The sequence below is a fragment of the Bactrocera neohumeralis genome, chromosome 6 (assembly GCF_024586455.1).
Source record: "Bactrocera neohumeralis isolate Rockhampton chromosome 6, APGP_CSIRO_Bneo_wtdbg2-racon-allhic-juicebox.fasta_v2, whole genome shotgun sequence".
Lineage (NCBI taxonomy): Eukaryota > Metazoa > Arthropoda > Insecta > Diptera > Tephritidae > Bactrocera > Bactrocera neohumeralis.
The window spans coordinates 10,066,083-10,093,702 of NC_065923.1; the positions used below are offsets into that span (position 1 = coordinate 10,066,083).

The window sequence follows — 27,620 nt, forward strand, 5'->3', positions numbered from 1 at the left end:
CTACTGTGCAACGAGGAAGCTGCTGACACTTCTGTAGATACTCAGCTGAAGTACATATGTACATATATCTATTAGATATATTATACAGTAAACTAGAAAACTACGCAAATTCTCTTCTACAAGAATAACATGGGTAAATGACGTTGCAGAGAACGCGGCCAGAGAAAAATATAAACAAAACATCGAACAAAGAAAGTGAACATGACTCAATTAAACACGTTCTGACGAGCAGCAAGTTTGTCACAAAGCTGGTAAGTGAGTGCGCAGAGAACATGGAATCATCTCCTCGCATGCTGGTTAATCCGACGTAAGCGGAAGCGAATGTATTACGTCGAAGTTGCATCAAAGCAGAAGCCATTGAACGCGTTTGTTTAAACTTTAAACAATTGGCAACGAGAGTTGGCGTCTGAGTGTAGAGATCAGTCGACTCGCGGCACAGCGACCAAGCGGACATAGAAGTTGCAACGTCGGAACCGCAACATTTAACAAATAAACGTGATATTGTTAATCGGGCGGTACGCCATAGTTGTTGCTTTCTAAGATTTTAGCGTTCAGAAACGGATTTTGGTAAATATGTGATTGTATACATACTTATGTTCAACTCCAAAGGAGTGGCAAGAGATAATTCAGTAATTCATACATGTGCATAGTATAATTAAAAAGTGAAGTGACTTAAATACAAACAGAAATTGTGCAAAAGCTAAAGAATATCTGACGTACCGTTTGAACTACAGTCCTTAAGAATAATACAATATACAGAAATGTATCCATCCGACTTTTGAAGGCGACTTAAGAATAATTTTTACAGGCAGCCATTGTTCTGCTATACTTGTGTTTATACATAGCTAAAGAAATAAATTAATTTGTTGCTTCGAAAATTGTCTTAAAAAGTGCCTCTGAATTGCCTCTCGGTTATTGCAGTGTTCAGTGTCTGATCATTATGCAGATTTTCCATCTGTCTTCTTTCGAGTAGCGCCAAGGCGATGTTTACCTTGTGCAGTAACAACAGCGATATAAATAATAAAATAAACAAGTTCAGTCGTCGAGTGGGCTCGGGCACGGTCTCCCTTTGGACGTAAACTTGTAATATGAATATTCAGCGATATGAATGCATTTTTGTATATAAATATGTACCTGGAAACTAAATCTCGTAATTATAATCTAAATAAATTTGCTCTTATAATACGCATGTCGACTTCATGCAGATGAAAATCGTTTGCTTTAACTCCCGGAATTTTAATAAGCTGTCACAACGCTGCGATCATTCTAGTTGAATCATAAGCATGCATACATATATAATGTGTATGTATGTATGTATAATACAATTAATAAGTCATTTTAAAAAGTCGGATTTTTATTTCACCCATGAGCACAATGTTGTTGTCAACTACATACATAATATGTATGTATGTGTTATTAATAAGTGTGAATTTACCCTAATTCCCTCTAAAACCCTAAAACCACAATTGAAGCGAAAATTCAGGAAACAACTTATGCTTTTAATAGCTGCTTAAGCAGACATTTACTTACACAATGATTTGCATACTAACTGGACGGACGTCTTTATATACATATACTTACATATATATTTATATTTATATGTATATGGATATGTACATAAGTATGTATATACCAGAAGATATAATGTTATGTGCATACGTTAATGATTTATGGCTTCTCTTCCAAATTCACAGTCATTCTTAACGAATATACAATTAATAAGTAGGTCAGATGGGGAATGTATCGAAATATTTTAAAATAATTATGAAAAATCGGTATAGTTTTTACCTGATTTGACACAAAGGCTTTATAAAGTATTGGTCATTTCTAATATAAACCTCATCCAGGTTTTAAAATTTTGCATTTTTGCGGCATATTTACCCTGATCTATATTTCCGGTCATTTTTATTGAATTACCTTTTGAAATAAAATTTACACCAAAATTGAGGACCTTTTGTCCTAGAATTAAAGGAATGAGAATCTCTCGGGAACTACGTAAATATCTCGGAAAATAACACTTTATTGTTGCCAACGAAAAAAGTTCATCAAAACCATATGCAGTTATTTCATTTTCAACATAGGTGTGGATTGAATAAAAGTAATAATATGCGCCAATCTGATAGTTGTATCTCCTATACACAGCCACAAAACCATGAAATGGAAAAAAATTAATTGCTGTTAAAGTGACTCGTCGTATGTCCGGCAATGTTTGACGATGTGCAGATTTTAATTGATTGTGTAGCGTGTTCACAAGGCAACAGTCGAGTAAATTGGTGCTTTTGTTCCTAGAGCTCGATTTAAATGAATTCAGCCGTTCGGTAACTAAGCTGGCTGGCTTTGCAGAGAATTTGTAGGAAAAGTGTCAAACACTGAGAAAGTTCAATGAGACAAAAAATCAAAAACGACTGATTCAACCTTCGGCGAACATATCATGGATGACTGGCTTCTTCTTTGTTCCCATTATGACAATGACAGATTCAATAAATTCTTCAAATGGCATTTGGCGTGGATTCGATTTTGCCTTTACTTCCGTAGAAATGCAGACATACACAAATAACACGCATATACATGTATGTACATATGTACCCTGCAGACCCTAGTCAGCCGATTGTCCCATACCAGCAACTTGTATTTTGCATGCTGAAGTCCTCCAAAATGCCATTGTCAAATATACTTGTAGTAAATGTGCTACAAGTACAAATTATTTGTGAATTACATCTCATCAATGCATTGAAAATAATCCTAAAACTATACATATAAAGAGTCACTAGTATACCGTTTATAGTTGGCTTAACTCATGTCATTTCGAACTCGCTTAACTCTTGTTTGTATCACCTAAACTAATCGAGATAAATATGTACAATGTATACATGTAAAAATGATCTAAATGATAGGATGAGTTAAATTTCGAGTGACTGTCTGTCCGTCCGTCGGTTCGTGTAAGCGATAACTTGAATAAATTTGAGATATCTTGATGAAGCTTGCTACATACATATGTATGTTCCTTGACACCTAAGGAAGGTTAGTATTGCATATGGGCGTAATTGGACCATTGCAACACCCCAAAATGGCATTTAACAAAAACATGTTTATAAAATAAAACTGTAATTTGATAGAGAGAGAGTAGTAGTGAGGAGTATCTGTGGGCTGAAAAGTTTTAAAAAGTGGTCACCTAATGTGTTTAATGTACAGAAAGTCGTAAAGCTATTTCAACAAAATTTGGCAGAGTAAATATTTTTGCCACCTCCTTTGATAGTGTGAAAATGGGTGAAATCGGATTATAAGCACTCCCACCTCCCATATAAAGGTTAGGTTGAAAACTATTTAAAGTGCCCCGGGCGCAACGTCTTGGGGGCGGGGAAACGATCTTCGCTGTTTTTTAATATTCAGAAAAATACTTCAACAAATTTTTTTTACAAAATTTATTATAAAAGATAAAGAGAAGCAATGAAAAATATTAATTTTTACTATTTTTCAGTCTTTGAATTTGTCTTATATCTTTTGGCTTATATCTTTCTTAAAAATAGTGATAGAACATAGTAATAGAAACAGTTGAAGCATAGGGCAAACTGTCAGAGCGACATATTGGAGAGACAAAAAAACAGTATCTTTATTTTAACTCTGTCGTCGCGACGTGTCACTCTCACAGTTACCCTATGCTTTGAATGTAACAAATACTTTTATTTCTCCAAATTTTCAAAAATGATATTTAAAAACTCCAATTCGGGCAAAAATTTCTGAAAATTGTGTCAAAAGTGTACAAGATATAGGGCGAAAATGGGTTTTTTCTATGGCTTTTAATAAGATGTCTTGTAAATTTACTATAAATTTCCTCAAAAACCGTATTGTGAGAATTTTGGAACTTCAGAATTTGCGTGGCTTCTAGTTCCTAAATTTTATATACTTAATATCGAAGATATTTTGTAAAAATTCACTTTTGTTCGAACCACCTCATGAAACTTGTAGGTAGGTAGATAAAGGGGGGCGGCAGAACATCCTTGGCCCCGGGCGCCCGAAGTTGTAGCTACGCCACTGCCCGGCTTAGATCCTTACAAATTGCGAGAGTATTAAATGTTCGGTTGCACCCGAACTTAGCTCTTTCTTACTTGATTTCGTTTCGAAATTTTTAACTATAATCAAGGACTTCCTGATTACTTCGATTTCAATTAGGAATTTCTAGTTGTAAAGTAGTTCATTTATGATAGTTCACTCTGGGTACGTTGCGTGCATACATACACATGTTACAAGAACGTACATACATATGTATATACATACATATGTACATTTCTACGTATGTATGTATGTATGTACATGTGGGCGAACATTCACTTTTGTAGTTAATATAGTTATTGATTAACACTTATGAACACATACGTACTTACATACATGCCAGCGGAGGATGGGTTTGCTCGGTGTGGTGCTTAGGGACTTGTGTAATAATTTTACCATATGTGTGTAATATCACTTAATATTTTTTACAGTTCATTAGTCTCTGCCAGTGCCATTGTCAGTTTGTATTTAAAATTAATTGTAATTTGAATAATTAAACCCGTCGCCATCGAGATGGCGATCACACAAACTTTTCAGTTTGAAGACATATTCACGATTCCTCAGCACTCGTGTAGTGTAATCCATACTTCAGCGACTGCTTCTTATTAATTGGCGCATATGCTTAATTCATTGTCTGACAGATGGTCAATAAATTGAAGGCACGTTCAACAGCAAACGCTTCTTTTACTTACCATATGCATTATTATTATTGAGGCATGCTTAATAATAAAGTTTTATGTATGGAAGCAATAACATAATATACCATATGTACTATATGTTTAAATATATAAAGCTTTAGAAAAAATATTGTTTCTTACTGAGCACTACTTTGATACTGAACCCTGATCATATGTACATATGTACATGTATGTATGTATGTGTAAAGCCTAGGAGTAAATTTTAAGGGGGTATTCTGGTCTAGGCGCACGAATTTTAGACATTTTTTAAACTAAGATAAAAAAATGAAAAACATTGTTACCATCCATTTTTTTATATGTTTTTTATTGACATTTTAATAATATAAAAAAAATTGCAAGAAAAAAACCAAAATTCGTCGAGCTACGGGCCGGTGGAGTGGGGGCTTCAAAAAAAACGGTGCGTCCTGGTTGACGTGATTTCAACCCTTGTAGAAAAAAACAAAAGACAAGAAGATTCTTCATTAGTAAGGATGTCGTTATCGGGTTGACCATTTTCAAAAAAAAAAAAAAATAGCAATGGCGTCGACTTCAAACAAAAAATTTTTTTGACCCAATTTTTCGACCTTTTCGAATTTTTTAAAAATAATTTAAGGCATTGAAAAAACAGCTTTAAACCGTAAATTGGAACTCATTTAATATGGAAATTCTGTCAACAGTTGCAGAAGTGTTCGATTTAAAATGAATATGGATATTTAATTAAGTACATGACAAGAAATAATACAACAAAGCAATCAAATTTTTAAATTTATGTGAAGTTCTAGCTTTGCCGGATATCAGTAAAATAAATATGCTACAAACTTCAACTTTAAATATCTTATACATAAGGAGACAAAGGCGCAGATACATATGTAATTACATACATACATACATACATACGCTTAACATAATACATATGTACATATGTATATACATACGTATGTCATATGAAAATTCCTGGAATTCATAATTCATAATTAAATGCATCAACGGATTCCTAAGCGCTAGCAGAGTTATCAGGGATGCGGATGAATGGTGCATATATATGTATGTGTGTGTGTATTTACATATGTGTGCATACTTCTATGGTATCTCGAATTAACGTCTAGCGATTCTCGTATTATTATGCTAAGCTCAATCATGCGTTATGAAGATTTTGTTGTACGCCCAAACGGATTATTTGGAATAGAGGATTCTGAAATTAAAATAAATAATTTATGAAAATAATACCGTTCAAATATGCATATGTATATGTATCTATCTATAAATACTTACATACCCACATACTTGAGTTAACGTACATACACAATTTGATGTCCATATTTCGTAGTATAGTATGGCAGGTATGGAATCGATAGTCGTGGGAATTCAAGGGTTTAATCCGACATTGATAAACTAATGTTGATTTGGCATTAAGCAAAAGTGAATTTTCAAACACAACGAATTCATAAGAATTTTTTAAATAATCTCTAATATGCATTTTGTTTCGGACAACTCACTTATAAACATTTTTCCCCATCACTTTTTAGGTCCTTCATATTTTTGGTTGAATTCTTAATATTTCATGGAAGTATTAAATAAGATTAAAGCCAATTGCTGAATAAATATAAAAGAATTGAAATATTTACACATATGCACATATGCTAAAATGGCAAAAATTATGAATTGGGCAGTCATATCCGCGGTGCTTATTATTTTCTCCAATGCCAATGTTTATGCAAAAGCCAGCATTATAGGGCAGAAAGACACTGCTTCGCATCAATCACAGGAATTGACGATTCAGAGAAATCAATATCATCACCCTCATCAACAGCGGTATCATAAATCACTTTTTGTACCACAACAAGAAGAACGACTGCAGCAAAGGATTCAGTTTCAACATCGACAAGTACAGCCCGAAATATTGTCCTCATTTGGCCCTAATGCTCAAGTGGAACAGGTTTACAATAAAACAAGATCGACGAGACTGCGTCGCTTAAGTTCAAGGAACTATTATAACAATAATATTTCACCACGTGGCGCTCGAAATCATCGAGTTAGTCCAGACTGGAAGTATCATGTCTACAATGCGCATAGCAACACGTTTGAGTCGCCAAAAAGTTTGCCTACGCTCAGTACCGTAAATGTAGGTGACAATGGTGGAAAAGGCGACGACAATAGTGATGATGTGGAACTTATCGGTCCGAATGGAACTGAAATGACTAGTCCGGATTGGGTGAATACTCGACGAAGTTATGGTTTTGTACCTCTGCATACAACAGTCACACCATCAACAATTCTTCCTCCTCCATTGGTGCCGGCACGACGAGGTTATGTTACGGCAGCACCACCAAGCTTAAACTCGGACCATACTACCGATGAGCCAAACGAGACAAATAATATCGACTCCAAAGACATGGAAAAGTAAGTGAAGTAATAATTGATTAAAATTAATTTGCATTGATTATGATACCTTATAATCTGTTACATTTTTTGTGGCAAACCATATTTTGGCTCAAAAGCCATCTCCGGCATAAACACAAGGAGATTGGGGGCGATTGTCACATTAATAGCGGGATTCTGTAACCAGTCTCTAGTCTCTATTTGAGACATTTTGAGGCAAAGTCTCAATTTGAGACTAGTTACTATTCACTAAACAGTCTCTAGCGTTAGTCTCAAAATATTGAGACCTGGTAGTTAGCAGGTCACAAAACTAAAAAGAGCTCTTGTCTGCCATTTTGAATATACTGAATAGAGATCATCATAGATATTAATCGATTGTCGTTTCTTTATATTTTGTAAGCAACTCAAACACGAAAAGGTTAAAAATAAATCAATTTTACATAAATTTCGTAAATATTATGAAACAAAGTCAACATATATTTTTATTTTCATTGATAATTATGTTTTTTGACTATGTTATAGAAAATTTAATATTTGTTATCGACATATGTATTTATTTTCATTCAAGTGTAAAAACATCTCTGAATAATGAAATGTAATAGATTTTGTGACTGTCACTTACAGAATAGCAATATCATCTCAAGTCTCAAAAATCGTCTCTAACTTAAAATCTCAAATTTAGAGACTTGAGACTGTCTCAAGTTACAGAATCGCACGGTAAGTATATTTTTTCGGGGAGATATTGAAAGATGGTATCATTCTTAAGACAGAGTTGCTTTATGTCGTGTACTACTAGTGATAATTTTTATTTAATTTTTCAACTGACCCCCATGTAAAGTTCTTTACATATAATTAAAGCAGTTACAAAAATCATTTAGTAATAATATTTTAACTCAAACAGTTCAAAATCGGCTTAACGAGATGGGATTGCTATGAAGAATACACGTAAAAAGCCACTCTTGAGCAGAAAAAAAAAAAAATAAACTTACTGGACGCCAACCAAGAAGATCTCTGTAATGTTTTCTGACGAATCAAAGTTTAGCCTTATTTGACCTGACGGTTATCAAGCAAGACGTGTTGACCGGTTGGCAGAAAATCCATTTTAATATAAGAATGCTCAGTGAACCTTGAACGAAATGTTATATCGGAAGGGGTGGTACCCAGCTTGGTGCCCCTAACCGAAAATGATCCAGGCCACCTTTTTTAGGATTATAACCTTGCTATCGCACTCGCTCCGTAAGTTAGGGTAAACCACTCCCGTAATTTTTATACTCTTGCCACATGTTGCTACAGAGTATAACAGTTTTGTTCACCTAACGGTTGTATGTATCACCTAAAACTATTCGAGATAGTTATGGCTTTTTTACATATAAACAATTGACGAGACGAGTGGAAATCCGGGTAACTGTCCAGTCCGTCCGTGCGTGCAAGCTGTAACTTGAGCCACAATTAATATACATACATATGTATGTACCTTGATGAAATTCGCTAGACATGTTCTTGGCACCATAAGATGTTTGGTATTGTAGATGGGAGTAATCCTACCACTGCCACGCCCAAAAAACGTCGTTAATCGTATAAAGTGCCATAATTAAGCCGTAGGTTAATATACGGAACTCAAATTTGGCAACTGTGGTTTGAAAAGCTTTGAAAAGTTGGCGTGGTCCCGCACCAAAAAGTTTCGTCCGAACCAAATAAAACTTTACACGCGAGGTCATAGGAGAAGATTCTATTAGAGCTGCTGGCAAAATTTGCCGATGGGCGTGGCACCGCCTGCATTTAAGTGAAAACCCATATTTCGGGACCAGCGTCTTTAGTTAATTTTATACCAAAAATATAGGTCAATGTGTGAGATATATAATTGAAATGACGGGAGAATAATTTCCTGATAATAGTTTATCTGTGTGTTAAGAATAAGTTGAATTGGGTCAATATTTCTCTTAGGCCCCATTTACTTAGTATAAAGATCTTCGAACTTCCGGGGGACTTCAACAATGTATGTTTCGCTGATTTCAATATATTTTCGTGAAATGTTGTAATATATTTAATATTTTTTTACAAACATTATTAAAATAAACTTTAATATTAAATTTTAAACATCAAAATTACAAAATATTTTGAGTGCGGTTTTTTTTGTTTCGCTGAGTGTAATATTATTTAACTTTGACATCCTTCTTTAGACAGATAACGCCTTTTTCGTAGTTTCAAATCTAAACATTATATATATAAACTTTTGTAGTTTTCGAGATTGTATTGTAAACCTCTTAATGGGAGAATCCAACGCCTCTTGCCACAGTGAGCATTACAGTCGAACTTGTTTTGAAATTTAATTGGTAAATGAATGACTGGCCTATCTGCAATACCAACCTACTTATGACGTCAAGAAATACTGAACACACATGTACCAAGCTAAAACCAATTTTAGTGGAGTTATCATTCGCACGAACAGTGTGTTTCAATAGTACAGTTTCACCTAACTAGTTCCCCAATAATGATAAGTCGTTGGCCCTTCATTAATGTCAACTATCTACGAAATAATTAATGTTTATATACATACATACTTGCCGAACATTTCATGACTTACAGTTTTACTACATAAAAGCTTTCTAGCTCAATAACCGTCTGGAAAGGTCTCTTAGAACACTTCAGTTGTACACCTCAAATTCTCGTACTTATGGGACAAGCTAAGTAAAAAGTAACCGTCAGTTATTTACATATGTACACTAATCGAAAGAATTAATTACTTATTAAGAACGTTGCGTAATCTAAATTAAAGCTATTGAAACCCTTCATAAAAAAACTTGACCCTAAAAAGCAAATAACAACAAATAAACAACGCAGCAAATTGGTTGCAATGGCGTCAAAAGTCTCTTGAACTCATTTTGAATAAAAATACACAAAATACACGACTCAGCTTTTGAACTTATTTTAGGTGAAACTTGTTTCTCATAGATATGTTGCCGCTATAACATCCATATGTGTTTGTTACATTTTCGCAATACAATTCTTAGGTACACACATATGTACTTACATATATAAATATACATATATTATATATATCTCGTAATGGAGCAATATATTGTTTTATTATAAGTGGCATGCAACATTTAATAGTGGGGTGATAATTCACTCAAACATAATTTTACGTAATGAATTTTTATCCCACCCCATCCCGGAAGTTTACCAGAGTATCGTTCTTACTTATTCACCTGCCATAAGTAGTACCAGCGTTGTGACATTAGTATTGAATAGATAAAAACTAGCATTTGAATACACACGGAGGTCAGAAGTTGTAAAAATTAAGGGGCTATACCAGTGTGACGCATGAAAAATTAGGCGATTTTCGTGAATTTTTTTTTAAAGAAAGTACTAGATTGAATGTTTCGACGTTCTATGGACGTAATAAAGTATATTTTTAGCTATATTAAAAAAATTTTTTTTACAAAAATATTGAAAAATAACGGAGTTATGAGCTGTCTGCAGAAGTGCCGAAAAAAAAGTGCCTCAACTGCTGGCATGATTCCGGTCGATTGAGTAGCTGAAACAAAAAAAAATTCAAAATGTTTATTAAACTTAAATATATTTTCTATACAATGAACTACGATCTTTGAAAAATATTAAAAATTAAGAAAATGGAGTAATTTTTAAAAAAAAATCGTTTTTTACAAAAAAATGGTCGTTTTTTTAATGCCAAATTTACAATTTTCAACCAATCAAAAAGATCGTAGTCTATTGTACAGCAAATCTATTCAACTATATCTAGTTTTAATTTGAAGTCGATCGGTCAATTTCTCGTTGAGTTATAATGTCAGCAATTTTGAAAAATGTCGTTTCGAGAAAAACGCGTTTAAAGTTTCAGTATATGTATGTTTGCACCTCTGAGCGGTCGCTGTTTAGAATGCTGCCATTCAAAAACTATTTAAGATACGACCTCGCCGATTTCACAGGATATTTTTGCATATATGAACTATCGAAAAAGCAAAAAAAAAAGTTTTTTGAAAGTGTCGCACTGGTATAGCCCTTTAAGACTCAAGCGGCATTCAGTGATTTGTATTATTAGCTGAGGTAGTTTTACCAAATTACTTGAATTCAATCTCGGCTCCATTCCAAAAAGTTGTTTATGTGAAGGTGGTGTCCATTTGTTGCGAAGTAAAAGGCACGTAGCCTACATTTTTTTGTACATGTTTTGTGCATTTAATGTATACAAGATCATACCACGTTCGAAACAAAATATATACAAAAGACGTCAGCCAAACCAATATCAAAAGTTGATACATTAGTTTTATTTTATAGGCATTAAGAAATTATTTCGATTCTGGAAAGGTCGAGGTTGTTGGGAAATGTATTAGAAAGGCACTTTTGGGATTGTAAAGAGAAATGTTCATGCTTGTACTTATGTATGTACCCCTCACAGTTTGCTGGCTAAAGTCCGTTCAACTGCCTGTTAAAGTTCAACTGGTGGATTATAGTAACTAGTTGCCGGAAGGCTACAGAAATCGGTCTACTTGAAAACCACTATGAATTTACATTTTCGGGCAGTATTTAGCAGTATTGCTCAAATTTTCAAGCTAGTTAATATTGATAACTTTAAATAATGTTGCAAATTATTTATTAACTTTACGAAATACAAGTATTATAATTATTACATATTAAAAGATCAGTGGATAATGTAAATCCTTAAAACATATTTCTTAACAAAAAAGTGCTAAAGCATAATAGATATTACTTGGAAAAATTAATAATGTGTTTAAAGAGCGCCAATTTTTTTGAAGATCACTTTAATTTTTATAATTTATTCAGCTAGATATGTTCATAAATAAATAAAAAAATAAAGTACAAATATATTTTTTTAAATATATTCAATGTATTCAAACTTTAAATTTCGCAAAATAATGTACTATAGATAAACGCTCTTGAATCTTTCCTAATTTAGACAGTTAAGCTACAACTACATACATACTATAATAAGAGTTGATAGTATTTGATAATTTACACAATTGTCTACGGTATGTTTGATGAAATTTTCTTGTATCGAATTAATTAATAAAATATTGGGATTTAAGTCAAATTTCTCTCTGCACTTTTCAAAATTGACTCTCAGAGCAGACATATGTACATATGTATGTATGTATGTATGTTCGTTCCTCCTATTTTTGATTCAATATGCCGTTGTCACTATTATTGTCTAGAAGAGGATGCCATAAAAAATTTTAAACAATGTTAAGAATCAAGTTTTAACTTACACTCATATTGGAATTTATCCTGTACATATGTATGTGCATTGTGTTTACATATAGTCAGATAAACACATAACTCATAAGTATGTTTATCCAAAAATTTAATGGCACAATTCATAAGGTGAAAAGGACAATGAACTATTGAAAAAATTCGTATGTATAAATATGCATGTGTACATATATGTATGTACTTGTAGAAGTAGGGTGCTAAACTTTTCCATAAAATTTTCATTTTTTCAATTTTCTTTGCATAAAAAATTGTAATAGTTATAAGAACTAAAAATTTTGAAGAAGTTTGTGTGTTCTTAAAAAAGTTATATTAAATATCGTATGGTTTACAGCAAAAATAGCACTCGCAAAGATGGAGTGAGAGAATCAAGTGCCTTCGTATCTGCGATGGCTGAGACAAAATTGATCACTTAATCGTCGTGCAGCCGTTGCACCCGAGATGCTTTTAATTTGTCAAAACGGCTGCCGCAAGTGCTGCATGTTTAGCTTCATGTACACCGTCAAAATACATGTGCCGATTAGGCGAAAAGGGAATTTCGCGAATTTCCAGTAGCATACATTCACACCTATATGTACGTACATGCATATATGTATATATGTATATGTATTGTAGTATGTATGGTAGAGAGTAACGCATGTGTGTGCTGTGATGAACCTGAAAAATGAAAAATGCATTCAAAATTTCAATTACCACTGCACCCTAATTCTCTCTATCCAGGCACAACTTGAAATTACATATTTTCTTTATTTACCTGTAAAGTTTTAAGAAAATTAAAACAGTTTTTTAATATTCATATATGTAAATACTAGAAGATCTGGCAGTGCGTTGTAGTAGATTAAATAGTATTATAAATAACTAATTAATGGAGTGCAAATGTTATTTACAAATAAAAATAAAACAAATAAATTATCAATACTATAGTTTTGTCAAATATAACACCGATTAATCAGTTGTACCGAATAATGCATTGAAAAAACCATTAAGTACGCAATGGCGATAGCTAAATAATATCCTCTCATAAAGTGCATTAATTCTAACGGGTTCATGAGTACGGTATTGCGGTATTTTTGTAAATAATAAGTTCAGCTAAGAAGTTAGAATTTAATTATAAGAATTGTGGATTGCAGCAATATTCGGAAGGGTGAATATACATACATACATATGTATGTATGTCAACTCTACACATATGTACATATATTTGATGATTTGCGTGTATGTGACTATCAATCAAAACTCGAAAGCATGACAGTACATAGTATGTAGATAAATACATACTATATACTTATGTATGTATGTTTAGCTTTTAGCGATGCAAAAACTTTTCACTTTAGCAAGGTGCTATTTTTTAAAGATTGAATAACAGGTTTGCAGCAATATAAAATACGCGGAATGCGCGTGTATGTCCTCTTATGGAATTAAAATTAAACTTCACTTCAACTTCACCGTACAGCCTTCTCATAATAGGCCCTTTCATAACACATTCTCTGAATGCTCACAGCTTTCTTTACTCCTAAGCTTTTAATTAAGATATTGGCATGGTTATACTTATATATATATGTATACATATGCATATCATATGCATACCTATATGCAAATGCATATATTAATATGTACTTATACAAGGTGCGTTCCAAAGTAAACAGGACTTTTTGAATCTAGCGCCCCCTGGTGGCGCCATCTATATGTCGACTGGTGCGTTAGAATCTGCTATCTTTATCGATTGTCCAATGAGAATTTCATGACATTTCATGATGAAGGAAGTGAAGTTATTGCGTTTTAAGTGTCAGTATGTTTGTGTTATCGGTGCGAAAATGAGCTTCGAACAAAGATCCAACATTAAATTTTGTTTAAAATTGGTAAAACTTTTACCGAAACGTTTCAATTGATTAAACAAGTTTATGACGATGATTGCCTATCCCGTAGCAGGGTGCACGAGCGGTTTCAACGTTTTCAAAGTGGTCGTGAGGACATAAATAACGATCAACATGTGGGCCAATCTAAATCCGTAAATCCTTTTCGGAAAATGTATTTGCCAATGAAAGGAAAGCGTTATGCAGACGTAGAGGCCATTTAAAAGGCTTGCACCGGCTAACTGGCGGCCGTACCGGCCAACGAGCTAAAACACTCGTTCGACATGCTTTTGGACCGTGCAAAAAGCTGTATTGAAGCAGAAGGAGACTATTTTGAATAAAATAAATTGATTTTTTTTCATTTTTTTCAAAAGTCCTGTTTACTTTGGAATGCACCTTGTATGTGGATGAGGAACTACATTAACGCTATTAATGGAGTGATAAATAATATTTATTACCGAATTCACAGAGGGTCACAAAATGTCACAGGTTTTAAAAAGTGGGCATAGCTCAACCCACTACTGTGGTACTGATATGAGTTACCAAAATTACACTACCAAATTTGTGATCACAAAAAGTACATTGAGATTAAGTCCGCCCCGTTTATAAAAATAAAATTGTCTCAAACTAATGTAGATCAATTTCACTTGCAGACGACATATTTGTGTACAGCAACGCACCATCACCATGCCCGTAAAAACAACCGAAGTCTATGCAAGACCGATCTGGAAACATGTCAACACGCCTTGCAGCGCAGTTCAAGTGCAGACGCAACATCCAAATCAGATGTGTACAAGAGTTCAGCTAGTCCATGAGCAGGCTTTTCGCGATGTCATTCGCCATAAGGCATCGCAACAAGTTACATACGATTGCTGCAGCGGTTGGGAACGCGAATTTCCAAAATCAGATTCCTGCTCAAAACGTAAGCGGTTGCCACGTAATATATACTACATACATAAATTTACATAGATACATATGGTATATGGTAGATTAGAATGTTGGTATTTAAAACAAAATAATTAATTTAGCCATGTGTGTTTGAAGTTTGTAGTGTGCTAAAAGATTAAGAAGTTAAAGATGCGTGGTATATGTACATATAGTATAGATGAAATAAGCTTGTGTTGATATCCAGTCATAAACATTTCTATGTTCTCACTGCTTGGATGTGCTCGATTTTAGCTCTTTTTTACATGAATTGTACTATTTTGTGCACTATTTTCAGACTGTAATCTGTAACTTTTCTTTAACTTTACTTTTCTTTAACAGCCATTTGTAGCACTGGGTGCCAAAATGGTGGCTCTTGTACTGAACCTGATACGTGCACTTGCCCCGCAGGATTTACGGGGAAATATTGTGAACACGACATAAATGAATGTAAAGAAGAGAAGCCATGCGACCAGACCTGTGTCAACACAATTGGCTCATACTTTTGTGAATGCCGCAAAGGTTTCGTTTTACAATTGGATCAGCAAAGTTGCAAGAAAATCGGTAAGTTGTATGCCTAAATGGAGAAATATATATACAACAGATGTCTTCTACAGGTTTGCAAGATGATGATGCTTTTGAAGCACGGGATTTGGAAAATGAAATCGAGTCAAGTGATAAGGATGTTAGTGCTCGTCTTCAGAAAATTGAGCGCTCCTTAGCAAATGAGAGGGTACATACAAATGAGTTGCAGAAATCACTTCAAGCTGCTCACAGTGTTGTTGATACTTTAAAGAGTCGCCTAAGTACTATAGTAAGTGTACTGCAACAGTATTAAAATATTTTTCATTTTTGGATGTTGTCCTGTTACATATGTTCATATAGTATATACATCTAGATAACGTCTTTTTTTAACAATTTCAAATCTAGGAAAAGCAGCAGCAGGACATAAGTCGGTTACAGTCAAATCTGTACCAAACAGAGACCCGGACTAACAGGCTTGAGAGCATGCTAAATCTATTAATGAAGTGCCGAAATGGACCTAACGCCAATTGTCCGTAGAAATCAAAGAACTAGACTGTATATGTAATTAAGTTAGCTGTAGCGTATTTTAATGATTTTCTATTAAAAATGTGAAAAAGTTTTTCTCATCAATAATTTACATAATTTTGTCAATTATCAATTTTTGACTTCATATGCATTTGACTTCAACCTATGATTCTTTAGACAATAATACATAAGTGTGTTAGAATATTTGTAAATAAATATCTAAATGATAGCTTGTATGATTGTAATATGTACATAAATAAGTAAACTTGCCATTTACAAATGACCAAATTGACAAATACTCGTGTATCCAAAAAACGATGGTTTAACGAACCCTATTGCATTTACTGTCAATAAATAGTATACATACATATAAATGAAAAACTGAACTATGCGAAAAATACACGGTGTTCTTTTTTTATTTAGTACCATATTTTGATCAAAAAGTCGTCCTCTTTTTGCGAAATAATCGTATGTTACGAAAATAAAATTTTACAAGAGATCTTTTTTTTTGCTTTTTTCCATTCTGGTTTGGGCATTGATTCTAAAGTTCATATGAACAACAATAATCAACCAACGGAAGTAGAGCCCCCATCTATTGAAATGATTTGGGATTCATTCGAATGAGTAAAGGAAATTTTACCATTAGTGGATTGATGCTAAAAGATAAGACTAAAGAATTAAAAAATAAATATTATACATTTTGGCTTTTGATTGGGTAAAATAGTTTTTAAAGGAGAAGAATTTGCCAATAAAGGCAATATTACTTATTGACAACGCTCCCTCTCATTTACCTGAAACAAAACTAAAACTTGAAGATGAGAACATAATTGCCATGTTTATGCCACACCCCTAACCCAACCGATGGATCAAAATAACAAAACTATATTACAGAAATAGTTTGCAATAGCAGCAAAATAAGCTGATTTGCTTTAATCTATTATCTACCACTTGGGATCGAGTCAGCCAAGAAACTCTTGCTCATAGCTGGAAAAATATTTTAAGTTGAATGATAAATCAGTAGGACCCTGAATATACCAGGATACATAATCCTGAAATCAAAATAGGATGCCGAAATAAACTCTTTCATGAAAAATCAGTTATTCATCTTTAGGACTTGAGTCCTCAAGTAAGAATCATACGACATACATATGTACCTAGAAAGCACTAGCAAAGCATTACTTTTCATTACATTTTTTTTTTTGTTTTAAACAATGAATATTGTGGCGACGGCGCTTAAACAAACATCCGCAGGTACATATGTACATATGTTTGCATCTGCGATGAAAACATCTATACTCTTTAGAGAGAGTCACTCATTTACGGATGCCCGATTAACTCTGGCATACATATATATGTATATTGCCTGATGTATGGAGCCTTGCCTCTACCCTAAGTGGTGTAGTTCAGCGATCTCTGGATAAATTACGGTAATGTAGGAGGGGGAGGGATGGTCAGTTTGTGACTTCTTCCTTCTTATTTCTCAACAGCGCTATTTCTTCATAACCTGTAAAAAATAAGAAAACAAGAAAAAACGTTAACTTCGGCTGCACTGAAGCTAACATACCCTTCACAGGTGCATTTCTTTTAGTAACTATGTGTTCAGTTTGTAAGGAAGCTATACGCTATAGTAATCCGATCTGAACATTTTTTTCGGAGATTATATTATTACCTTATGCAGTAATCCATGTCAAATTTCGTGAAGATACCATGTCAAATGCAAAAGTTTTCCATACCAGCACAAGATTCTGATCGTTAGGTTTGTATGGTAGCTATATGCTATAGTTAACCGATCTGAACAATTTCTTCGGAGATTACATTGTTGCCTTAGAAAATAATCTATACCAAATTTCGTGAAGATACATTGTGAAAGTTTTCCATACAACAACTTAATTCCGATCGTTCAGTTTATATGGCAGCTATATGTTATAGTGGTCCGACATCGGCCGTTCCGACAAATTAACAGCTTCTCGAAGAGAAAATGACGTTTGCAAATTTTCAAAACGATATCTTAAAAACTGAGGGACTAGTTCGTATATATACAGACAGACAGACAGACAGACAGACGGACATGGCTAAATCGACTCAGCTCAACATACTGATCATTTATATACATATGTATATACTTTATAGGGTCTCCGACGCTTCCTTCTGGGTGTTACAAACTTCGTGACAAACTTAATATACCCTGTTTAGGCTATAAAATAAAAGGTATGCCAGAATAAAAATGATGACTGTTCCTGGGCGAAGTGTTGAAAGATGAGAATTGACCAACATTTGGCTTGGTTTATTTTTTACTTAAACGTACTCATGCAAAAGCATCCAACGAAATGATCTGACGAAACAAATATCTGACGGAAAATTATGTAAATGTTCTATGAGAATCAGCCATTAAGCTTGTACTGAAAACGTATATTCAACAGTCTGGTATTCTTGATAACATTTTTCATACTAATTGATATCAACCCTGCATAGCGAATAATGAAATGAAAACAAAATTGCAATACAAAAGAAAATAATTTTGACTTTATTTGTCATATCAAAAATACTACAATCGCAAATTCACTATTAAAGTCTAAAATCAATTCTAATTATTTTAAGAAGTATATCATATACGCCATATTATGTTATAGCTTTTCTTAGAGTTCAGATAGTTATAAACAATGGCTTCAAACGACAAAATACCTTTAAAACAGGCGGAAGTTTCTGTTCGACGTTTTAATGACCTCGCCATTCCACATCATTTGAGTCTCCTGAAAAATCATCGCAGCAATATCGAAAAAAGCCTAGCTTTGGGTGATTGGAATAAAATTAAGAAAGAGGAAATTAATGCAACACGAGTAATTAAACAAATTAAGAATCTGTTAATTGAGATGGATGCTCTACGAGAAAGAGTCCGTTCTGAAGATTTAGAACGTTTCGATATAATGATGGAAGATGGTAAAAACAAAGCTTTCCAAGGCATGAGTGAATATTTAGGTAAGCTAAATAAAGCTAAAGTAATATATTATTCTTAATCATACCACTGAAATTTCATTAAAGAGCTGAAATTAAAAGCACCGTCATATAATAAATACTCGGGCTCATTGGAAAATGAAGAGGATGAAACTCCCCCTCCGGCAGAAATAGGACTAACCACAGCACATCGTCAAGTAATTCCTCCGATAGAAACAAAGTATGAACAGCAAGAATATCAATTGCAACAGAGACAAGCTTGCTTGGATGAACTAGAAGAGTTGCAAAACGAGATTCGGGATCTCAATGGAATGTATCTTAATATGCATCAATTGGTTCAAGAACAAGGAAATGATGTACGAATCATTGCTGATAACGCCGAAGAAGCCCTTGAAAATGTGCAAATTGGTGAGAGTAATTTGCGCAAAGCCCTTACATACAAAAAAGCAATGTATCCAGTGGTTGGCGCATTGATAGGCACTTGCGTAGGTGGCCCTATTGGGTTGGTAGCCGGTTTGAAAGCAGGTGGTCTGGCCGCTGTGGGCTGTGGAATACTTGGATTCACAGGTGGTTCCGTATTGAAGAGCAACCCTTCAATAAATCCCACAGTTATGCAAGGTAATATTGAAGAAGAAAGTTCACAAGAGCCTATAGAAATGGAAAGAACAGATGAATGACCCTCAGCGTCGGAAGAACAAACTAAGAAATGCACAAAAGGGGGTTGCACCCAATTGGTATTACACGTGGACACCAATAGACAATTAGATTCTGTAGCACAAGCTACGACCGGTGTGATATGTAGAGTACGTAGTTACTGTTCTATACAATGAAGACTTATTTATTTATATATGTATCTGCGAATTGTTTTTTATTTTTTACATTATAAAACTTTAATAGTTTATTTAATATGAACCAAAATAAAGCCTATATGTTAAACTAACAAGGGTTCAATCTTTCACAGGGGATTTAATATGTAATTTATTTCTAAAAACTTTGTTTCTTATATTAAAAATGTTCTATATATCCATAAATACATACTTCCTGTGAGATTAAAAATACATATATATATATGTATATATATATATATACATATGTATATTATACCATACTCTATGAACTAGAAAAAAATAATTATTTTACAACGGAACATTCGCAGTTGTCCAAGTCTGCTTAAAACGTTTTTTCATCGCGTGTGCCTTCTTTCGTATCCGTTTAGCTGTTTTCTTTGGTTTATACCATGGCGGGTATGAACCGTGCTGATCTTTCATAGTTTTACTATTGTAAACATGAACTTTTCCAGTATTCTCGTTAACTTCTGTAAAGTTTTTACCTGGCTCTCGTCGCTCCTCCATCTCATGCTCCAATTCCTGTTCTTCACGAGATTTCTTCTCCTGAAAATTATAAACAATCATTACTAGAATACATTTCTTGAGGTTCGGTTTAGTATCTCGTATTACCAGTTTTAATTCTTTTGCTGTTTTTACAGTGGCTACATCCGACATATCTTTCATAACTTCATTTCCTTCAGCGTCTATAAGACCCAATGTTTTCTTTAATCGAATAAGTTCCTTTGCTTCGTAACGCGCTTTCTTGATCTTATTCATTTCATCGCGACGCTTACGAGAACGGTTTGTACGACCCATATTTTCTTATCCTTAGCAATCGCCAATTTTTTTAATTATTTTAAAAGAATTTATTATTGTAAACCGAATATCCCAACATAAACACGTGTGATGTTATTCGCAATGTTCGTATATATTTTTGACGTTCTCTCTTATACGACAGATCAAACGTTGAATAAAAAAGAACGTCAATCCTATCAGAGATGCCAAGCTATCATTGCAAACACACTAAATTATTTCAATGCCCTTGACACCAACATATCTGTTGAAAAATTAATTATTTTCTAAAACAAAAATATGAATGATTGAATTTTGAAAAAATGTATCTATAACAAGTTTTATATAATCAAATATTAATAACGAAACATAATGGCATAACTTGTATAATAATGATCTGATTCGAGTTTCATGCGCTACAGTCCACTTGTGGATCGATTCCTCTTCGACTGACGTTTGGTGTGGAATTTTATCCACAAAATAGAATATTGAAAATAAGTAAAAAAATAAATAAAGTGAATCCTTCAGCCTGGAAGTTATATGAAGAATATTTTGCAGGCAACAATATTTTGAATAGTGTTAATGAATTAACTCGGATATAGTCTTTTTAAGACAATAAAATGGTACTGCGTTCGGGTATAATAATTCCTTTTCAATTTCGTGACAGTAAGAAACTTCTAATGATTGGAGTGCCTGAAGAGAACCGCAATTTGAACATCTGGGACTTGAGAAATGTTGGTATGAAAAATGATTTGTTGATAATGTAAAAGAGGGTACATAAAGAAACATTTACCATAATTCCTATATAAATAAGAGTAATTCTAAAGAAATATTAACATTACACTTATAAATCTATTTTAGTGAGAGCTGCTTTTGGAATTTATAACTTTGAGTTTCGAAATAAAAAGATTGGATTCAACATACCGGATGAGCTGCTTTTGCATTATTTGGCGCAACGCCATGATCTAACCAATTTCGTTATAGAAATTGGACAAGGTGAGTAATAGCATCAGTAAATCCCAAATTATTGCAATATGTTATGGTATCAGTATTAAGTCGATTGATATCGCTAATATACAAATTTGTTAGGTTTAACATATACTATAATAAGATAAGGACATCTAAAATTTTGGGAGCTAAAGGTTTACAAACCGATAGGTGCCCAAAACAAACATTTACGTAATTGTAGTTCATGTTTGCTTTAAGGTAGCCCAAAAACGGTTCCCAAAATATCCTTGCTGGTTACGTAGAGGAGACTGTCGTGAGATTAATTCTAGAATCCAATTATGATTACGTTAAGTAAGAAATAAATATATATGTGTATGTATGTAAATACGATAAATTATAATTTTTGATAAATGTTCAGTTTCAACTAAATAATCATAAAAACTTCACGATCACCGTACTGCACTTGCCTCTAGTAAGTTCATAAACATATTTACATTAAATCTAGTATCGTTAATATGCTCTTTTTCCAGCTAATCTAAATGACATACCAGATAATGGCATTGCTGACTCGTCTTGTGTAGAGAACTTTATTCCCACAGACATTTCCTTACAATTACATGAAAATATACACCTTGAAGAAGTTCAGAAACGAAAATATCGAGACCCCTTTGATGGTAAAGATACTAAATATACAGAAGATGGTCGAAAATGTTTTACAAGTACTTCCGAAACCTCTAATAGGGAGACTGCTTTCCAAGGTTTTTCGGACCAAGCTGAGGGATCTAAACTATCTATTACTGACGAGCAAACAATTACAAAATGTGACCCTAGTGACTATGAAATCGAAAAAACACAGACACGAAAGAAGCAATTGTTCGATATCGACCATGTACAAAATCAGCAAAACCAAGAACTTCATTTGTTTGGCCCAGGGCACCTTTTTGAAAATAGAACCATCACTGACACCCACTTTAAGAAAATTAGTTACCAGCAACATCAGTTTGCTTCATGTTCAATGAATCGCTTTAGAAGTAGGTAATTTAGTTTGTATTGTACTAAGCAATTAATTCGATTGTGATTCTTTAAACAGGGAGAGGAGAGAGAATGTCTAAAGACCAAAAGGAAATGTATGTTAAATATTTCGAAGAAAACCCATGCATGCAGTCTCAACGACGCAACGACTCTTTGTTAGAATCCCATTGGAATAAATTGACTACAATCTTAAACAATATTCCACAAGGAGCGGTAAAAAACGTGGAGGAATGGAAACAAACATTTGACGCTTGGCGGTACAGAGTTTTTATGTACTATCGCTACAATTACAAACTCTCTGGCTCCGTAACGCACAATGTAAAAAATTTCAAACCACTAACATCCACCGATCAGCGAGCGTATTCAATGTGGACTAGTTATAAAACCACTCCTCCGCAGCAATCAGATTAGCTGGACATATTCAGCAAATCGGAAATTGAACAGACTAAATGCACTTATTGAATACCAAAGCAACCTATACACCCATAATGTACAATGTCATAATTTATAGAAATAAAAATTCTGAAAAATATAAAAACTCGACTATATATTTATTTTTGTGGTGATACATGTACATCTAGATACTGTGAACTATGTTTTAAATATTGTATATATATACATTTTATTCTTCTATATACAATACAGTTTATGATCCTTGCAAAGAAAACTTCACTACAATTGGTACTTGTTCAACATGCCGTTGTTCAGCGACACAAAAGTCGTCTTTGGAATTACATGATAACGCAGACACTCCCATTTACCATACAACGGTTGGTGGTCGTTCTAATGCCAGCGGAACAAGTTCACAAAACTCGCAGAATGCTGATGAAATCCCCACAATGAAAATTCGGATGCAGCATTCAAATATACCCGCTGGTGAAATAAGTCATATGGAAATAGAGCCGAAAATTGACTACGACTCGACAATTAATACGACTGGTTCCAACACTGAGGTGGACGGCTCTTCACCTCCCCCGTTACCGGTCCACCCAAAATCTAGTGTCTATATTGATGAAGAACATCATCAACAGCAGCAACAAGAACTACACTTGGAGCGTTTACAACATGAATATGCATTGCAACACCACCAACAACAACAACATTTCGAGGCTTTGATGCAAGAAAATACTACTGGAAATAGCTTTAGGCGTAAGTGTTAATCACAAAAATATATGATAAATAATTTGGTTGTGCAACATATTATTATGCTTTTAGAACGAAAGGAGCGTATGTCGAAAAAACAAAAAGAAATATACGTTAACTTTATGGAGCAAAATCCCGTCATAAACGAACACCGCCGTAGTGATCCTATTTTGGATCATTATTGGGTAAAATTAGCAGATATTCTCAACACAGTGCCACAAGGGGCAGTAAAACATGTAGCAGAATGGAAACAGGTACAAGGAAATTTATTAATATATGGGCCTATGTCATTTTGTGATTAGTGTAATTTTTTGTATTCGTTAGACTTTCGATAACTGGCGTTATCGTGTGTTTTTGTACGCTCGATACAATTCAAAAATCACAGGTACGGATGCCTTAAACCCAAAAAGCTTCAAGCCCTTCACACAAACAGATAAGCGCGCTTATCACTTTTGGATAAGAAACCCTGATACGGCACCACCTGATTTGGAAAAAATGCGAAATGTGTTCGTGAATCTAGAGGACACTCAACAAGAATAGTTAGGTAGCACTATAAATAAACTATAGAATTGCTAGCATAATTGATAATCCTATTTTTTAATAAAATTTATAATTTTTGTCATAGAAATATAGCAATCATATGTATATGTATATAAGTTCATTGTGTAATAGCTTAACGACAATATCAATACACATATAAATGAAAACGTGTTGAGTATTAAATTTCTAAACAAAATATACTAATTTTAAACACGAGCACGATACTGCCTTGGATCACTACAAAAATGAAAAACTGAGAAATTTCATATTGCTTAACCTTAATTGACTCAATTTAGGGCCGTTTTCTTATTGCCCGGTTAGCAGTCATCTGTCAATTAGTACTACACAATACTTTCTTAAGTCAGTGTGTTTAGAAAGTTATACTCGTATCGGTTGTAAGGAAACACTCTGTACTTTAAAACGGTAAATCAATGAAATACTTGTTATATTTATGTTAGTGTTTTCGTTGCTTTATTCATTTATAGTATTCACATTCTCACCTAGTTACAGTAACGAGTTTATGTAATAATCTTTTACTCGGCAACACAACTTTATAACATCTCAATAATAGTAATAGTAACTTTTATAACTAATCAGGTTGATTTATTTATTCCTTCCTTTTATATGGTTTACCATGTATATATGTATTTCTTTACTTTTTATTTTATTTACAATCTTAACTGACATTTTATTGTTCAATATAAAATCTTAAATACCTTTACGTACCTTCCATATTTTAATGGCAATTTCTGGATTTGATTCGCGTATATTTTCTACATTTTAACATCTAAAAGCAATTATAATAAACTAAAATTTAATTAAAAATTGTGCACCTGAACTCCCACGAACAATTTAAGTTAATTTAGCTTATTTCGTACCTACGGTTATCTTTTGAGGCACAGCCATTTAACCTCTAATTATTATTTACTTATTTTCTAGGATTTCACATAAATTGTTCAATGAACTCAAGCCGTAGTTATTATAAAGTGCTATGAACGATTGAATTGATGATTGCAACTACCATTGCCGATTAATTTGCATGCCCATTACTTTAACTCGTATATAATTTTCTTTCCGAAACATAATTTGTGCTTAAAAATATCATCAGAAAAATACGGTAAAATCATGGTTGCCCAACAAAATCAACTTAATGAGACATATGACAATAACATTAACACTTAGCACTAAACTAACGGCAATAATAAATATGCCATTGTACTTTTATGCTACAGCCGAACTAGCAGAGTTTCTTGATATTTTTATGAAATTTACACTAAAACAAAACAAAATTGGTATTTTCTGTTGAGATTATTTACATTGTTAAATAACCAACCTCTTGCTGTGTTGACTAACTGGTTGAATTAATTAATATCCAAATCAGTACTATTAAAAAATATAGCGTTTAAGAAAGCGCAAGTACCTCATTATGGCTTTGTTCTCGCACGCTCATTCACAGCATGCTTTATACTTTCTCTGTTCACTTCCTCTAGGCTACGCATTCAAAGTTAAAACTAATTTTTACAATAATTGCATAAAAAAGCATTTACATACATAGCAGGCACGTTCCCGTTCGTTCCCACGAAAGTTGGGTCTGAATAATCGGAACGGCTCCGGATTTTTATCACGCCAAGGACTGTCACTCCGGCACGATTCATCGAAATTTCTTCAGGAATGATTTCTGGCGCTACAACAACAACATAACAGATACTGCTATTGTTATGTGTAAATTCAATCTGAACGATCGAACTTCTTTCCTAAATTTTTCTTTCATTAGCCCGTCACTTTATTCTAAATTTTTAAAATTCGGAATTCAGACAAGATATGAAATTACCCATGACCGACGACTTCAAAAGTAAAGATCATAACTGAAATTAAAAATGAATTCTTTGATTGGTGTTTGGTGATGGGTAGCTTTATATATCCATAGTCACTGGTGAGAGCGGCAGTACCTTTAGTTTATACAAGTCTAACAACTTCGTTTTAAACTACTTGAATTCATTAAACATGTCAAACTACTCAATTTAATTTAAAATATGCACATCATAATTTGTAGTTTTCTCAGCTTTTGTGCAAGTAATGCCGTTTGCTATAAGCGTACGTAAATCTTCATTGCGGTTTGATTAAATCTTAACCTATGTAAATTAAAATACAAAGTTTAAACTATCAACTTGTACACTTTTCGTTTTTAGTATACATGCATAAGTATCTATTTTGTTCTCGTAGTTGACGATATGAAGCTTAGGATAATGGAGGAGCTTCTTTAACTAAGCACGATTGAGAATTGTTGCCTAAGCTAGAACCGTCCAAGCTGTCTAAATCAAGTGCGGTATTTATCATTGTCGTATTATTTAGCATACGTAGACGGTTTAGACCACTCATAGAGCTATCACACACTTTACCATTAGCAGATAAAAAACTGGAGTCTACGTTTTCTTGTGCAACAAATGATGCACTAACTGGGTCGTCCAAATCTAAATCGTCATTTAATAACGCTGACGATAACATTACACCGGATGATGTAATACTTTTCTGCGCTAATTGCTTATATTGTTTATTCATTTGTAGAGTTAATTCGTGCTGTTTTTGTTCGTCCATTAAATTGGAGTACACATGTAAACTGGGATTACTATCTACATGTTTAGCACAGGGAGCACCACTTTGTAAGACGTTGCTATACACATTTTCTATTTGGGAAATTGGTTTTAACAAGTTGGATTTCTGTTTTTCATTTGTTGATTCCGTTTGTTCTGGCAAATCTCCAGAATCTTTCATGTCTATACTTGCAGATAAGTTAATTGCATTGTTTTCTGGCGGAAGATCGGGTGATTCTTTATCAAAACTTTCAATAGCCGAAACACTCGATGGTAATGTATTGCTTTTTGCATTAGCGGGACCACTATCCGAATAAAATAAGTTATTGTAGCTGTCCGAACGATTCTGGCGTTCACGAGCTTGACTTGTTGCAGCGATTGCTGCCACAGCAACTACAACTTCCGATTTACCGACGATTTCGATTACATCGTCAGGATTGCAGTCGTTACTGTCAAATGTATTTATAATATTATTGCTATCTGAGGAACTCGTTTGTACACGATCTTTATGGTGACGGAATTGCCGTTGCATTTGTGCGGTTTGTGTTTGCGGTACGTCCATCTGGGAAAGGGGAATTTCGTTGTCTACCAAATGCGCAAGGCTATTGGAGTTTCCTG

General features: G+C 33.7%; 5 protein-coding genes across 15 annotated transcripts in view; 3 read left to right on the forward strand and 2 right to left on the reverse strand.

Moving 5' to 3' along the window:
* The first annotated feature begins 371 nt into the window (after window positions 1–371).
* On the forward strand, window positions 372–16,577 carry LOC126762198 (uncharacterized). Its single transcript, XM_050478757.1, has 6 exons — window positions 372–567; window positions 6,254–7,127; window positions 14,857–15,125; window positions 15,470–15,691; window positions 15,745–15,941; window positions 16,058–16,577. Exons 2-6 carry the CDS (start codon window positions 6,373–6,375, stop codon window positions 16,187–16,189), a joined length of 1,575 nt encoding a protein of 524 aa, XP_050334714.1. The 5' UTR covers window positions 372–567; window positions 6,254–6,372; the 3' UTR covers window positions 16,190–16,577.
* Window positions 16,578–18,686: 2,109 nt separating this feature from the next.
* Window positions 18,687–20,189, forward strand: LOC126763327 (syntaxin-17). The gene is made up of 2 exons (XM_050480705.1): window positions 18,687–19,153; window positions 19,217–20,189. Exons 1-2 carry the CDS (start codon window positions 18,838–18,840, stop codon window positions 19,804–19,806), a joined length of 906 nt encoding a protein of 301 aa, XP_050336662.1. The 5' UTR covers window positions 18,687–18,837; the 3' UTR covers window positions 19,807–20,189.
* LOC126763328 (protein LLP homolog) lies at window positions 20,076–20,887 on the reverse strand. Its single transcript, XM_050480706.1, has 2 exons — window positions 20,587–20,887; window positions 20,076–20,520 (listed from the first exon to the last, which is right to left on the reverse strand). The coding sequence occupies exons 1-2, from the start codon at window positions 20,770–20,772 to the stop codon at window positions 20,266–20,268; spliced, it is 441 nt and encodes a 146-aa protein (XP_050336663.1). The 5' UTR covers window positions 20,773–20,887; the 3' UTR covers window positions 20,076–20,265.
* A 336-nt stretch (window positions 20,888–21,223) lies between these two features.
* On the forward strand, window positions 21,224–25,657 carry LOC126763326 (probable serine/threonine-protein kinase DDB_G0271682). 8 transcript variants are annotated; one of them, XM_050480701.1, is made up of 5 exons: window positions 21,224–21,486; window positions 21,610–21,744; window positions 22,227–22,370; window positions 22,438–22,731; window positions 22,787–22,886. In XM_050480701.1, exons 1-4 carry the CDS (start codon window positions 21,369–21,371, stop codon window positions 22,713–22,715), a joined length of 675 nt encoding a protein of 224 aa, XP_050336658.1. In that variant the 5' UTR covers window positions 21,224–21,368; the 3' UTR covers window positions 22,716–22,731; window positions 22,787–22,886. The 8 variants fall into 8 exon arrangements, with proteins under 8 accessions (XP_050336658.1, XP_050336656.1, XP_050336657.1 ...); XM_050480700.1 differs by having other exon boundaries at window positions 21,225–21,486; window positions 22,438–22,727; XM_050480698.1 differs by lacking the exons at window positions 22,227–22,370; window positions 22,438–22,731; window positions 22,787–22,886 and adding exons at window positions 23,374–23,877; window positions 23,944–24,125; window positions 24,174–24,291 and having other exon boundaries at window positions 21,226–21,486.
* Window positions 24,989–27,620, reverse strand: part of LOC126763324 (palmitoyltransferase app) — a 28,808-nt gene continuing 26,176 nt past the window's right edge. For 2 of the 4 annotated variants that reach the window (XM_050480693.1, XM_050480692.1), the window contains one exon: window positions 24,989–27,617. In XM_050480693.1, coding sequence (XP_050336650.1) covers window positions 26,650–27,617 — 968 coding nt within the window. In that variant the 3' untranslated portion in view covers window positions 24,989–26,649. The remainder of the gene's footprint in view (window positions 27,618–27,620) is intronic. The other 2 variants (XM_050480695.1, XM_050480694.1) reach the window with 2 other exon arrangements.